Genomic DNA, 15,792 nt, shown 5'->3' with positions numbered 1-15,792 from the left:
CTTCCTGGTTCAGTCTCAGAAGGTTGTGCTTTTCTAAGAATTTTTCCATTTCTTCCAGGTTGTCCATTTTATTGGCATAGAGTTGCTTGTAGTAATCTCTCATGATCCTTTGTATTTCTGCAGTATCCTTTTCATTTCTAATTCTATTGATTTGAGTCTTCTCCCATTTTTTCTTGATGAATCTGGCTAATGGCTTATCAATTTTGTTTATCTTCTCAAAGAACCAGCTTTTAGTTTTATTGATCTTTGCTATCGTTTCCTTCATTTCTTTTTCATTTATTTCTGATCTGATCTTTATAATTTCTTTCCTTCTGCTAACTTTGGGGTTTTTTTCCTTCTCCTGTCTCTAGTTGCTTTAGGTGTAATATGAGGTTGTTTATTTGAGATTTTTCTTGTTTCTTGAGGTAGGACTGTATTGCTATAAACTTCCTTCTTAGAACTGCTTTTGTTGCTTCCCATAGGTTTTGGGTTGTTGTGTTTTCATTGTCATTTTTTTCTAGGTGCTTTTTTATTTCCTCTTTGATTTCCTCAGGGATCTCTTCGTTATTTAGTAGTGTATTGTTTAGCCTCCATGTGTTTGTATTTTTTACAGATCTTTTCCTGTAATTGATATCTAGTCTCATAGCATTGTGCTCAGAAAAGATACTTGATAGGATTTCAATTTTCTTAAATTTACCAAGGCTTGATTTGTGACACAGGATATGATCTATCCTGGAGAATGTTCCATGAGCACTTGAGAAGAAAGTGTATTCTGTTATTTTTGGATGGAATGTCCAATAAAGATCAATTAAGTCCATCTTGTTTAATGTATCATGTAACACTTGTGTTTACTCATTTATTTTTATTTTGGATGATCTGTCCATTGGTGAAAGTGGGGTGTTAAAGTCCCCTACTATGATTGTGTTACTGTCGATTTCCCCTTTTATGGCTGTTAGCATTTGCCTTATGTATTGGGGTGCTCTTATGTTGGGTGCATAAATATTTACAATTGTTATATCTTTTTCTTGGATTGATCCCTTCCAAAGAAGTGTCCTTCTTTGTCTCTTGTAATAGTGTTTATTTTAAGGTCATTTTGTCTGATATGAGAATTGCTACTCAAGCTTTCTTTTGATTTCCATTTGCATGGGATATCTTTTTCCATCCCCTCACTTTCAGCCTATACGTGTCCCTAGGTCTGAAGTTGGTCTCTTGTAGACACCATATATATGGGTCTTGTTTTTGTATCCATTCAGCCAGTCTATGTCTTTTCGTGGGAGCATTTAATCCATTTATATTTAAGGTAATTATCGATATGTATGTTCCTATTACCATTTTCTTAACTGTTTTGGGTTTCTTATTATAGGCCTTTTCCTGCTCTTGTGTTTCCTGCCTAGAGAAGTTCCTTTAGCATTTGTTGTAAAGCTGGTTTTGTGGTGCTGAATTCTCTTAGTTTTGCCTTCCTGTAAATGTTTTAATTCCTCCGTTGAATCTGAATGAGATCTTTGCTGCGTAGAGTAATCTTGCTTGTAGATTTTTCGCTTTCATTACTTTAAATATGTCCTGCTACTCCCTTCTGGCTTGCAGAGCTTCTGCTGAATGATCAGCTGATAACCTTATGGGGATTCCCTTGTATGTTATTTGTTGTTTTTTCCCTTGCTGCATTTAATATTTTTTCTTTGTATTTAATTTTTGATAATTTGATTAATATGTGTCTTGGTGTGTTTCTCCTTGGATTTATCCTGTATGGGACTCTCTGTTCTTCCTGGACTTGATTAACTATTTCCTTTCCCATATTAGGGAAGTTTTCAACTACAATCTCTTCAAATATTTTCTCAGACCCTTTCTTTTTCTCTTCCTCTTCTGGGAGGAAGAGGTAGTTATTTCCACGATTTTATCTTCCAGGTTAATTTCCGTTCTTCTGCCTCCATTATTCTGCTACTGATTCCTTCTAGAGAATTTTTAATTTCATTTATTGTGTTGTTTGTCAGTGTTTGTTTGCTCTTTAGTTCTTCTAGGTCCTTGTTAAATGTTTCTTGTATTTTCTCCATTCTATTTCCAAGATTTTGGATCATCTTTACTATCATTATTCTGAATTCTTTTTCAGGTAGACTGCCTATTTGCTCTTCATTTGTTTGGCCTAGTGGGTTTTTACGTTGCTCCTTCATCTGCTGTGTGTTTCTGTGACTTCTCATTTTGCTTAACTTACTGTGTTTGGGGTCTCCTTTTCTCAGGCTGCCGGTTCATAGTTCCCCTTGTTTTTGGTGTCTGCCCCCAGTGGCTAAGGCTGGTTCAGTGGGTTGTGTAGGCTTCCTGGTGCAGGGGATTAGTGCTTTTGTTCAGGTGGATGAGGCTGGATCTTTTCTTTCTGGTGGGTAGGACCACGTCCAGTCATGTGTTTTGGGGTGTCTGTGACCTTATTATGATTTTAGGCAGCCTCTCTGCTAATGGATAGGGTTGTGTTCCTGTCTTGCTAGTTGTTTGGTGTAGGGTGTCCAGCACTGTAGCTTGCTGGTTGTTGAGTGGAGCTGGGTCCAAGCATTGTGATGGAGATCTCTTGGAGAGCTTTCTCCATTTGATATTACATGGAGCTGGGAGGTCTCTGGTGGACCAATGTCCTGAACTTGGCTCTCCCACCTCAGAGGCACAGGCCTGACACCCAGCCAGACCATGAAGACACTGTCAGCTACATGGCTCAGAGGAAAAGGGAGAAAAAAAAGAAAGAAAAAAATTAAAAAATAATATAAAATCAAATAAAGTTATTAAAATTAAAAATAATTATTAAAAAGAAAAAAAAAAGAAGAAAGCAACCAAACCAAAAAACAAATCCATGAATCATAACAAGTGATAAAAACTGTACTTAAAAAAAAAAAGGAGGGCTTCCCTGGTGGCGCAGTGGTTGAGAGTCCACCTGCCGATGCGAGGGACATGGGTTTGTGTCCTAGTCTGGGAGGATCCCACATGCCATGGATCACCTAGGCCCGTGAGCCATGGCTGATGGGCCTGCGTGTCCGGAGCCTGTGCTCCACAACGGGAGAGGCCACAACAGTGAGAGGCCAGCGTACTGCAAAAAAAAAAAAAAGAAAAAAAAAGAAAGGAAAAAAATTGGACAGAGAGAACTGTAGGACAAATGGTAAAAGCAAAGCTATACAGACAAAATCACACAAGGAAGCATACATATATACACTCACAAAAAGAGAAAAAGCAAAACAATACATATGTTGTTGCTCCCAAAGTCCACTGCCTCAATTTTGGGGTGATTCGTTGTCTATTCAGGTATTCCACAGATGCAGGTACATCAAGTTGATTGTGGAGATTTAATCCTCTGTTCCCGAGGCTGTTGGCAGAAATTTCCCTTTCTCTTCTTTGTTCACACAGCTCCTGGGGTTCAATTTTGGATTTGGCCCTGCCTCTGCATGTAGGTCACCTGAGGGCATTTGTTCTTTGCTCAGACAGGACAGGGTTAAAGTAGCAGCTGATTACGGGGCTCTGGCTCACTCAGGTTGGGGGGAGGGAGAGGTACAGAATGCAGGGCAAGCCTGCTACAGTAGAGGCCAGAATGACGTTGCAATAGCCTGAGGCGCACCGTGTGTTTGCCTGGGGAGGTTGTCCCTGGATCACGGGACCCTGGCAGTGGTGGGCCACACAGGCTCCTGGGAGGGGAGGTGTGGATAGTGACCTGTGCTTGCACACAGGCTTCTTGGTGGCTGCAGCAGTAGCCTTAGCGTTTCATGCCCGTCTCTGGGGTCTGCGATGATAGCTGTGGCTCGTGTCCATCTCTGGAGCTCATTTAGGTGTTGCTCTGAATCCCCTCTCCTCGCACACCTCGAAACAATGGTCTCTTGAATCTTAGGCAGTTCCAGACTTTTTCCCGGACTCCCTCCCGGTTAGCTGTTGCGCACTAGCCCCCTTCAGGCTGTGTTCCCGCAGCCAACCCCAGGCTTCCCCTTGGGATCCACCGAAGCCGGAGCCTCAGCTCTCAGCCCCCACCCGCCCCGGCGGGTGAGCAGACTGAGCCTCTCAGGCTGGTGAGTGCTGGTCGGCACCGATCCTCTGTGTGGGAATCTCTCTGCTTTGCCCTCCTCACCCCTGTTGTGCTCTCCTCCGTGGCTCCAAAGCTCCCCCACGCCCCTCCACCCCCACCCCCGTCTCCGCCAGTGAAGAGGCTTCCTAGTGTGTGGAAACTTTTCCTCCTTCACAGCTGCCTCCCACTGGTGCAGGTTCCGTCCCTATTCTTTTGTCTCCGTTTTTCCTTCTTTCTTTTGCCCTGCCCAGGTAGGTGGGGAGTTTCTTGCCTTTGGGGAAGTCTGAAGTCTTCTACCAGCGTTCAGTAGGTGTTCTGTAGGAGTTGTTCCACATGTAGATGCATTTCTGACGTATTTGTGGGGAGGAAGGTGATCTCCACGTCTTACTCTTCCGCCATCTTGAAGGTCTCCAAAATGATACAAGTTTTTAAATACCAACATAAAAAGTCTATGTAAAGGTGCCAGATACTTATGTGGTAAGAAAAGCCAAAGAATTTGTGCAAAAGCATGTTTCTTACTGCCTTCTATCTAAATAAACACTGCTGAACAGTTTATAATGACTAGAAAATTCCATCCATGAAACCTACATATTTTATGTAGACTTTCATGAAAAAACAACTTGAATGTGATATCAGAGCCCACCTTTGAGGAACAAAAACACTAACTGGAGAAGATATCTGCACCTCTATGTTCACTGCAGCATTATTCACAATAGCCAAGATGTGGAAACAACCTAAGTGTCTGTTGACAGATGAACAAAAAAAGAAGTGTGGTTTAAAATATTACTCTGCCATAAAAAGAATGAAATCTTGCCATTTGTGACAACATGGATCGAAGTTGATGGCATTATGCTAGGTGAAAAAAAGCCATACAGAGTAAGACAAGTATTGTATGCTCTCACTTATATGTGGAATATAAAGAAACAAAAACAAAAACAAATGAAAAACCACATTCATTACCAGACGTGGAGAGAGGGAGAATTAAATGAAGGCAATCAAAAGGTACAAACTTCCAGTTATAAGATACTAAGTACTAGGGATGTAACACACACCCCCATAGTTTGGGGATGTACTACAGTTACATTGTTGTATGATAAAATGAAAGCTGTTAAGAGAATAAATTCTAAGAGTTCTCATTAGAAGGAAAAAATATTTTTTTCTTTCTTTTTATTGTATTTATATGAGATGATAGATGTTAACTAAACTTATTGCAATAATCATTTCACAATATATATGTCAAACCATTATGTTGTGTACCTTAAATTTATACAGTAATGTATGTCAATTATATCTCAATAAAACTGGGGAAGAAAAGAGTCTACATTTAAGACAGCCTTCAAAAGGAAAATAAGAAAAGTCATTTTTTTCTGAGTAATATGAGACATTAGAGAGAGGTGTGACTCTAAACGACCCCATCATTTCACGAAAAAAAATTTTTTTCAAATGCAAACTTCACATTGGATGATCAGAATCAAGGCTAAAAGAAACTCTTTATAGTTATTTATATGGAGGCAACATCTTTGGAGAACACAGTGTTTTGCAAGTGAAGATTAGCTTCTGCAATCAGTTATGAATTCATTTCATTGTACGTGTAGCAATGGATATAGTTATGATTTTCAGTTCACCTTGACAAATATTTACTGAGGTTACCCAGTACTGTGATATGCCTAGAGAGAAATGACACATGAAGGAGAAACAGAACCTTGAAAGGAATGTGTGGTAATGAATACAAATATGGGAGACTGGATTAAGCATTGGTTAAAGAGTTTTAGAAGTGAATAAACTGAGTTTGAAGCATGATGTTTGAAATGTTAACCTGTCATACAACTTGTGTTACCTAATAATAAGTTGTAAATGCAAATACTGAGCTCACAAAATGGCAAGAACTAGAGATACACATCTGGGATTGTTTGCACAGACTAATTAAAACCAAATGAATGAATGAGATGGCCAAAGAATACATAAAAATAAGAGGACCATGCAAAGAACCTCAGGAAACACCTACACTCATGGGGAGGAGAAAGCCAGGCTACTGAAGGAAACTGAGAGAGAACTGCTAGAGACAGAGGAAAATTATGTGCCTTGTGGCTGAAGCAACAGGTAGGGTGGTTCTAAAATGCCAAATGAGGCAAAGAGGATATGGAGGCATTTCAGTGGTTAAAGGATTTTGGATTTTCTTATTGTGGGAACACTGAAGAACTTGGTGAAATCAGCAGTATAGCAGAGGTGGCAGTAGGTGAAGGTACAGGCCTAGTTTCATTTTCTGGCGTAAGGTTTCTAAACCAAGAATTCAGTGGAGGATGAAATGGAAGAATAAAGTGTATAATAATATAATTGATAAAGAAATGTCCTGGAGATGGCAGGAAAGCATATATGGCTCCATGTGTTTATGAAGAGGTCACAGTATTTGTTTTAGTTGAGAGAACACTCATGCTTAAAATTTCCCATCCCTTCATTCATCTCATTACCTTATTTCACCACAATATATGCCAGGAACTGTTCTAGGTGCTTTACATGTATTAACCCATTTGTTCCTCACAACAATCCTATAAAGTAATTTATCTTAACTCCATTTTACAGATGTAGAAACTGAAGCATGGAGACATAAAACACCTCAGAGTCAGACACATGTAAACACCGGAGTTCTTCTGATTTCAATATCATGCCCGTAGCAAGTACGCTCTTTTACTACACATTAAGCTAGTTTGAGCTCAAATACTTACCTGTTCCAAGAAACAGAACATGGTATCTACCATCGGCAGCATTCACTCGATCCACAGCTATTTTTGTGTACTTATAGTCAGTGCCTGTACGAACAATCAAAGGCCTTCTGTGGATTGGGTAGATGGAATTGTACATGAGAGGGTGGTTCCGAATAAAAGTGACAACATCGTCTGGGAACTCCTTGGTGGTTCGCATATTGGGTGTAAATGCTCCTCCTGGGCACTAAAAAAAAAATTTTTAAGGACTAAGTTAATACAATAGTGGCTTTATTTTAATAATAATCAGAAGACCTCTATTTTTCAAAATACTTAGAAGCTCAAGCTGTTTTAAGTGTATTTGCTACCGATTGAGGAGAAAACTGCATGACTATGCATAGTACTATCTGTAGAAAATGAACATACAAGGTGTATAATTTGATCATTTAAATAGGCTAAGTCCACTTATCCTGCACTGTTTGTTTTCAGAGAGGAGCTGACACCATTTGGTAAACGGTATAAATTTTCACCCTTCTCATCCATCACTTTTCTGTTTCTTATTCTGCGCCAGGTCCAGTGTTGTTAGAAAAAAAATCTTGTGGATATAATCTAATTCTGCTACTGGCTAAACTAAATTAGATTATCGTTATCAAATTCAATCAGAACTCTAATCTGCGAGAGTTTTATTCTGTCTGATCCCCTCTCCCTAAAGAGGGCTCTCCGAAGTTGGAGCTTGGATTGGATATGCTAAACTAGACCTTATAATTTCCCTCTGGAAAACACTCCAGTGATTTCCATTACTCTCAGAATAAAATCCCAACAGCTTAGCCTGGCTGTAAGCCCCTGAATGTCTGGCCTGCATCTGCATCTACCCCTCCCATAGTTCTTGCTCTTCCTGAGTCTCAAGCCAGCTCCCAGTCTAGGACCTTGGCACTTGCTCCATGTTTTTCTCTGTTGCCTCATTAAGTTCTCAGTTCAACAGTTACTTCCTTAAAGGTGATGACACATACAAAAATAGCTCCCCATTGCCATCTCCACTAAACATCTCCTTAGCTTGCTTTATTTTTCTTCACAGCTCTATTTACCTGGGTGTAATATATTTGTGGCTTATATCTTTATTTTCTGTTTCTTCCTCTACAATGTAAGCTGTGAATTAGTCTTAACTGGGTAAACTGTGTTCATGATTTCACCCTCAGACCTATAATAAAGCTGAAGAATATTAAATATTCCACAAAGAGTAGTTGAATGAGTGAATTACTCTATTATATCTGGCATCCAATTTTGGTGCAGGGGCTGTATGAAACAGGCACCTCAGTTCTGGGGAGGAGAGGAAAGATTCAGAGCATCAAGTTTAAAGGGGCAGAGAGAAAGCAATAATGAGATCTAAAAATGACTGCTGGACAGTTTCAGCAGTTCTGGAAAGGAAGCATGACAAGGGCTTCTGAGAAGAGGATTCCATTTACAGAGCATCTGAGGCCAAACTCATGGGTAGGCTGGGAGGTGCTGAAGCTTGGAACTTAAAACACACTCACTAATAGGAGCTGAGTCTTAAGTTATATGAGCAACATATAAGCTTTTAAAACATACAAACATTATTTGTCTAACCCTATTAAACACTGTCAATACCTCTACTTTCAGAAACAAAAATACTTGGTCATTTTTTTTAAAACAAAAGCACTACTGTTCTAGCTTTCATTTATCTGGTACAAAGTGAAAGGAAAGCAACAAAGCAAACTTCCTGTTCAATAGCAATGGGTACAGCATCTGTGGTGAACAGCAAGATGTGATGGGGACAGTAATAAAAGGAAAATTATACCCCATTCGACAGTGGCAGTGAACACTTATTTCTAGTTGACTGCTCCTATGCAGGAATATAAGCCTAGCGTGGCCATATTCCAACAGAAGATAGAAATGTGGAATTTTATGTGAAATCTGCCAAAATTTTAATGTTGACTCAATGAAAAAAAAAAAGAAAAACAACTTTAGGGTCCAAACAAAACATGGCAATTTCTGGGTTAAATCCATGCAACAGCTGACCTACAATGTCACTGCCTCTGGGCCAGTGTTGCCAGGCAGTCCTACATTTGCAAATAAGACTCAGCAGATTATGAATGTGCTCTCACTCATTTGAACTGTATCATCCTGAATGCAATTTTTAGACTAACTTTGACCAGTTAACATTACTAGAATTGTTTTTTAGGACATGTAAATATAGTTCTCTTTTTGTAGAAAGGCATAAGGAGCAATTAAATGACTTCACTGAAGAGAGATAATGAGACAAGTAATAAAACTAAGCTTCTCATTCATTATCCCATTAAGTAGACTTTCATCTGGGGTTCATATGCTTTTCTTTTAGGAAGAAGTATTATATTTATGCATGTTTATAAATTGCCTACACTAAAAGACCAAAGGAGGACAAAAAATTCCATGTGAGGGTATTTTAAACTGATGGGTGCATACCATACTTCTGAAAAGTGTAGTATTATGGTTTTTTTCTACCCTCATTCCTCACACAAAGTGGAAAATGGGAAATACATTGCTCACTGAATGAAAACATGGAAAGAACAAGTGCATGGGCAATTTAAATAGTTCCAGTCCTTCATAAACACCACTAATGGTGGTCTGCTAAGCTGAGATGTCTCCTTAAATATTTGCAAGTATTCTCATTTGTAAGTTCCAGAAAGATCCAAAGTTAGCATATATTACTAGGCAATTTATACAATTTCCAGTTAGCAATTATTTTCATGAGTGATAAGCTTATTAAATTGTAAGTGTCTAGTTTTGGGGTTTTACTTAATAGTAGTTGAAATTTAGATAAAAATTATGTTCAGTTGCTCAAAACCATAGTTATTAAATAGGTAACCCAAATAAATCAACTCAAATCAATTATTTTATATTCATTCAAATGTTCTCCATTTGGGACTTCTGTTTTATATTCACAATAAATTTTTTACTTAGAAACAAGTGTCTCCTAGTAAAAGTTTGTTATCAAAATTACAGAAGAATTCTTTTTGACAATAATTAATTTTTCCATTGATTCATGGCATAAAGCTTGCAGATAAGACGCAGAATGAGTGACAGTGATGGTGACAAGAACAAAAATTGATTACCCTTTGCAGACTTTCCATCTGGAACTGTGAGTTTGCTCAGTATAAAACTGCCAAGTATAAATAAGATGTGACTTACGTATCCCTCACCTTGTGATATATGAAAGCCTGTGTACTGAAACCTCAGGATAATATAACACCCACGTGCTACCATAAAATAAAGCCTTTGTCCATTAATTGGGCTGTTGTCTCACTCTTAAGAAGGATAATTTTGCTCTACAAATAGTCATTAAGTAATTTTGGTTAAACTTCTCCTTTAAGTGTTTGTTTTTCTCCAGTCCTAGCTTCTGTTTATCAAGTGGTGATAAGCACTCCTTTTCTGAGTAAAGACATTTTAAGTGTTTTGATTACTAAGGTGCTAAGTGAAATGCAGGAACAATAAGAATGCCATGTTAAGGAAGTATGCCAAATTTCCTTCCTATTCTCAGGTATTCTTGAGAATCTGCTCCTAATCCACTCACCCATTTATACTAGTCTTCAGCATTAATATATTCACATATTAATTCATATGTCAATTCTTTGGACAGCTTTTATTCAAAATGCTTTTTGATGTGCCCAGTTGGGGACTTAAGAATAGGGAGCTACCATTGTCTTCTAGACACAAGTGTTCTAGTAAGGAAGATGGACATATTCAAAGTAAAATAACAATTGAGACATATAATTATAATTTAAGATAAATATAAAATAAATAACAGAATTTGGTTCATGATCAATAAGAGCCACTATTTTAAAAATGAATTTAGAATAGTAGAGCACTTAAGGCTGCCAGAATTAGTGAAGAGTTTTAGAGATTAAAAAAAAAATAAAAAGAGTTTGGAATATTTACGGAGCTATAAATCCTGGGGCAATTCTGAATCACAGAGCACAAAGTGAAAGAAAGAGGTAGGAGTTGAGGCTAAAGACAGATAACAGAAAACAAATGCAAAACTGTTCACAGAAGGAGTGACTGGCATGTTTCAAAAGGAGCTTGACCTAACACTTGGAGGACAAGTGGTATATGGATAAATAAATGGACATAACTAAATGATATTCTAGAATCTGGGCTAGTTTCTAGCATTGGTCATTGAAACTTGTGTTCAGAGAGAAATTGGTCTTATGTTTAAATCCTTGGTAATCTAGGCCTTTTATTTAAAGCCCAAAGAATTACAAAGTTGAAGGCTTTTATTTATGCACCAGCTGGCCCTCATCTTCCTTGTATTTATCCTCCACGACTTAAAAGAGCTCTTTGTTCCAGTCCTACTAGCCCATGCAGAGCTTCTAGGATTCACTTATTAATTTCTGTCTTTGCTTTGTAATGTATGCAGTAACCTTTGCCTGAAACATCCCTCCTTACTTATCCAAATTATCCACATCAACTACCATTCAGGCCCAGCTCAATCTCATATATTTTTATATGCCTTTCCAAACAGGGCTGTCCCATGATGACCTCTTTTTTCTCTAGACTTCAATAATATTTATTGTCTGCTTTATTCATGTATCTTGAATAATTATGTGAAACAATATGTAATTAACTTTTCATGCCTATATGCCTCACGTGTTCAATTTTATTGTAAGCTTTGCTATGTGTTAAAATGTCTATGAGGAATAAAAATGCTTCTAATGTAAGAACAACCAAAAGATGCTTTGAACATGATCCATATAGTTAGTGGTCCCAAGAAAAAGGGAAACCTTTTTCCTGGCACTTTTGTCAGGATCATGAATTTTCTGTGTTCTTTTGCTGCACCAGGTTGTAGACCTGTTCAAAGCACTGTGATTGAAGCAGATGGTTCTGGTCCAGTTATAAACAGATGTTAAAACTGAAGACTTTTGTGAGGTTCTGCTTTAACAGTATAGTATAAGCAAACACAATCTTCTACAGAAGCTTAAACATGTTGTATCAGAATAATGTAATATGTTAGCTCAGCCACAGAGAGAATCTGCAGTCCTTGGATGCCCTTTGCAACATACCAAAGGTGTCTTGTTTCTTCCACAAACTTGTATTACTTATGGAAAAACATTATGACACAATTGGCAGGCTTCTTCCTAGTGACTTGGGCTTGCTAGTTGGGAGTTTGCTAACACAGCTATCAATGCTGCTTTAAAAGAAGCACCTACCAGGAACATTAGAATGAGGGTATAGGAATTCTGCCAGTGTCATTTCTTTAAGAATCCAGTCATATATTTATGAGGTTGACCTGGCAACTGGACTACTGTATAGGGAAATAAAGTAGGGCGATCATAGTTGATCCTACCTTGGGAGGCTTCAGAGGCAACATTCTTAACCCTAGAGAAAAAGAATGCTTTGGGTCAATTGGCTGTAAGTCTTCTGGCTACATGAAGGTGATATTAAACCTTAGAAGCCCAAGAAAGAGACAGATACTGGCCACTCTGAGTCAGAGAGCTGACTTCATGGTGTTTTGCTCAGTGAAGTGTGGAGGAACTACATCTTCAGGGAGGTGTGCTTTTCCAGGAGCAGTTCCAGAGGTCATTCCTCCACCCAGCCTCTTTTATTCCCTAAGGATTACTCATCTGACAATTTTTTTTTTTTAATTTAAAGGAGTTGCTCTGGTCTCAGCACCAGATGTAAGAAACCACATTATAGAAATATGTCTCAAGTACTGACTACTCACTCCCTTTTTTCAAGGAGTCTCCTCCAGATGTGTGTCACTAAGCCCTGGCTTATTTCACACTGCTTTGGAACAGGAAAAAATGCTTATTCTTAGGAGTTCAGAAAGAGTGAAAAGTGGGACTGTTTGCAGAATTTTCTAATTTAGCGTTGGTTTATATTATTTTACTAAAAATGATTTATCTAGTCTCACATTTTACGTAGGATAATTGCTATTCAACATGAGTGTTCTTCTCAGAGTCCTTTAGAGCTGCCGTTGGGTGAAGAGTCTTATGAGGCACCGCAGGACCAGGGAGAGTGCTTTTCTTTAGGGGAAAAACCCTGATTTGTAACATCTGCCAATTTCCATGGTGTAGTACTCCCACCATGGCTGATTTCCAGTTGCTACTGTGATGCCCTCAATTGAGATGAGGTGAACACAATCTCTTCTTGCCAGCCAGGTACAAGCTAACTCCAGCACACACTCACTGAGGCTCTGAGACCTTGAACCCTGATTCAATGAGTGTGGCTCTCTTTTATCTGTATCTGAGAGGTTTCTCTTAAAGTTTTATTTTGGGGAAATGGAATTTTACTCAGTTTACAAATTATTTGCTCCTGTACTAATCCCATATATATTTTGTTCAAAAGAATAACTGATGAAAGCATATATAATCACAACCATCTCTTAATTTGCTTATTTAAGATGAAGCAATGACTTGGTCAAATTCAAATAGCAAGCAATTCTCAAAAATATGACAAATCTTTGGATACTTTATCAGTGAATCATTTGAAAATACATGAACTACATTCAATGAAATAATGAGAGCCTTCAGTTATGATGGAATTTGAAAGTTACTCAGCTTCCCCTTGCTTTCCCTTCTCTTATGTAAACCCTGTTTCTTATCCAACACACTCCAATTTGAGGTACCCTAAGATGGATATATCTGTTGACTTCTTTTCCTTGTGTGGTACCAAATAATTAAATGTTTCTTCCATCCTCTGTTGAGCTATAAGCATCAAAGTGAAATCATTTAAAAGGAGAATGTAATTATATGGTTAAGACTTTGTTGCCAGCCGTGATTAACCACAACTTTTTAAAACAATTCTTTCCTGGATAAGTAGCAATTCTGATAATCTTTCCAAAATTAATTAAAAGTTAATTGTTCTAATAAAATACATATCAATGACTAATCTTTGAGCCTCCTAGCCAGGGAACCAAACCTGAGCCCTTTTAATTTTGAATAAACATGTTCTTTAGAAGCTTAGCACATTTTTTTCTATTTTTAAAACATTTGACAGCAGTATACTTTAAGATGATGAGAAAACAAAGGAGTAAATAATGCATTGCAAAGAAACTCTAATAATAACACAAAACTAAAGTGAATCAACAGTCAGTAAAAATTACGAGGAATGAATGTCTGAAAGCATATTGACAAAGGGGATTTCATATTCAAATAAAAAGAAAAACATTTTAAGTAAATATTATTTTAATAAATATCCTTCATTTAAAAAAAATCATTCTTTACTTCCCTCCAGCCCAATTTATAAATATAACCTTACTTTATGAAATGCAAGGATATAAGAGAATTATATTCCTCTGGTCAACTGTGTAACATCTCCTCTCAATCAGTGTGTTGTATGACATTTTACAGAGACAGAAACGAATCAATATTTTAGAATGCAATGCAGCATTATTATGGTCCAAATTAAAAACTAAGACTGTGATCATTGTCCTAGAAAAACTCAGTTCCAATCTGCCAGTGCACTGTCTGTAACTTCAGCTGGAAAAGGTAGTTTACAATGTATCCCTTAATACTACAATGTTGCAAGGCATGGTTATATTTGTATGCCTCAAAACTTTATAAATATTTTATTTGAATTACATCACTTTCATTGTCATTACTTGCTCACACATACCATTTTATTTCTTTGAGAAATATACACAATGTATAATTTTTAACTAAATATCTCCCTAAAATTGAAATATCTCCACATGATTTATCTCTAAACTAATTCTCACATGATTATTCTTTCATTAAAGTAGATGAGATTCCTTAATATAAGGAAGGATTGTGAAAAGCAACTAGCATTCAAATTCTTAGGCTGCCTCCAAAATGTTAACACTTTCCAAGCTATGGTTTTTATGCCAGTAAAATTAGGAAAATATCTCTTCCCTATCTAGCATATCCAGCTGTCTTGAAATATAAATGAGATTTTATTATCAATAGTGCTTAGAAAAAATTGTACAAAATGCTTTAATATAAATATTTTTAAGATCCCAAATCTAAGAACCTGTGAGCTGAAAAATTATAATGAGTATACCAGTAGGTCTATATTTGTATTTAATAAACATCAGCATGATATTCATTTCTTAGTAACTTATATTTTTTAAAAAAGTAAAATAACAAAGAAAGTTTCCTGGATACTTACAGTTCCAGGGCGAGGATAAGGAATTCTACCCTGGTAGGAAATCAGCTGATGATTGGGCCCTTCTTTGTGGGCAAAAGGCCCATTAAACACAGTCTGTATATCAGATAAATGATACACACACACTGCTGAACCTTTAAAAACTGAGCTAAAAAAGAAAATAGAAATATATTAATTTTCTTATTTTTAAAATTTAAATACAATTTTAAAAATAAATGGTAAAATTTGTGATAAAAAGTTGATGTAATTCATCATGGAAAAGTTGAATGTTATGGTACACATTGTAAAAAACTAAAAAACTTCTACTGTTTTGAAATAAGCCATTGATATGAAAAGCATCAAAACATTTAGTTCACCCATGGAGGTAGTAGACAATAAGTTATAGAAAAGTACTCAATGTACTTGTCCTAAATATAGGACAAGTCAAAGAAATTTCCAACTGGTTTATCTTGCAGAAGATATTAAACAAAAAGTGAATTGATGATTTATTAAAAATATGATTTGAATTCTAAATCAGTATCGACATAACCTATCATAGTTTACCTCACAGAAATAAATCTCATTAATAAGAGAACACTGTATCTCTTTGTCTTAAGATTATTTCAATGTGGGAGTATTCTTACAATGCTGTCCTAAATAGTAGCTGGAGAAATTGTTGTAAACTTTCCCTGCTACTCTGCTGTAAACAATAGAGTCCAAAAAAGATTCCTTAAATTATGTTTAGTCAATAAATTCTCATAAAATTTATTTGGATGCATATTGAAAACTATTTCCATTGTCACTAGGCAGACTGACTGAAACCAACATTTTTCTGAATCACATATTTCTCTTAAATTAGATGCCCATTGAGAAAACCAAGATATATTATTAATAATTAGCATTAATAGTCAGAAATGACAACATTTTTTCTATGTTAAAGTTATTGGTGTTGGGAAACAGAACTAAGGAAACACAGAAACTAGGGAAATATTTTTT

General features: G+C 36.9%; 1 protein-coding gene across 2 annotated transcripts in view; it reads right to left on the bottom strand.

Annotated features, from left to right (window-relative positions):
• SEMA3C (semaphorin 3C) overlaps positions 1-15,792 on the bottom strand; it is a 184,779-nt gene that overhangs the window by 47,849 nt on the left and 121,138 nt on the right. For both annotated transcript variants that reach the window (XM_082631635.1, XM_082631636.1), the window contains exons 11-12: positions 14,821-14,965; positions 6,724-6,946 (exon numbers count right to left, since the gene is read on the bottom strand). In XM_082631635.1, coding sequence (XP_082487761.1) covers positions 6,724-6,946; positions 14,821-14,965 — 368 coding nt within the window. The remainder of the gene's footprint in view (positions 1-6,723; positions 6,947-14,820; positions 14,966-15,792) is intronic.

This window comes from Mesoplodon mirus, assembly GCF_964341445.2.
Source record: "Mesoplodon mirus genome assembly, chromosome: 9".
NCBI lineage: Eukaryota > Metazoa > Chordata > Mammalia > Artiodactyla > Ziphiidae > Mesoplodon > Mesoplodon mirus.
Note: the sequence above shows the minus strand (reverse complement) of the source record. Positions and strands in the feature narration are given on the sequence as shown.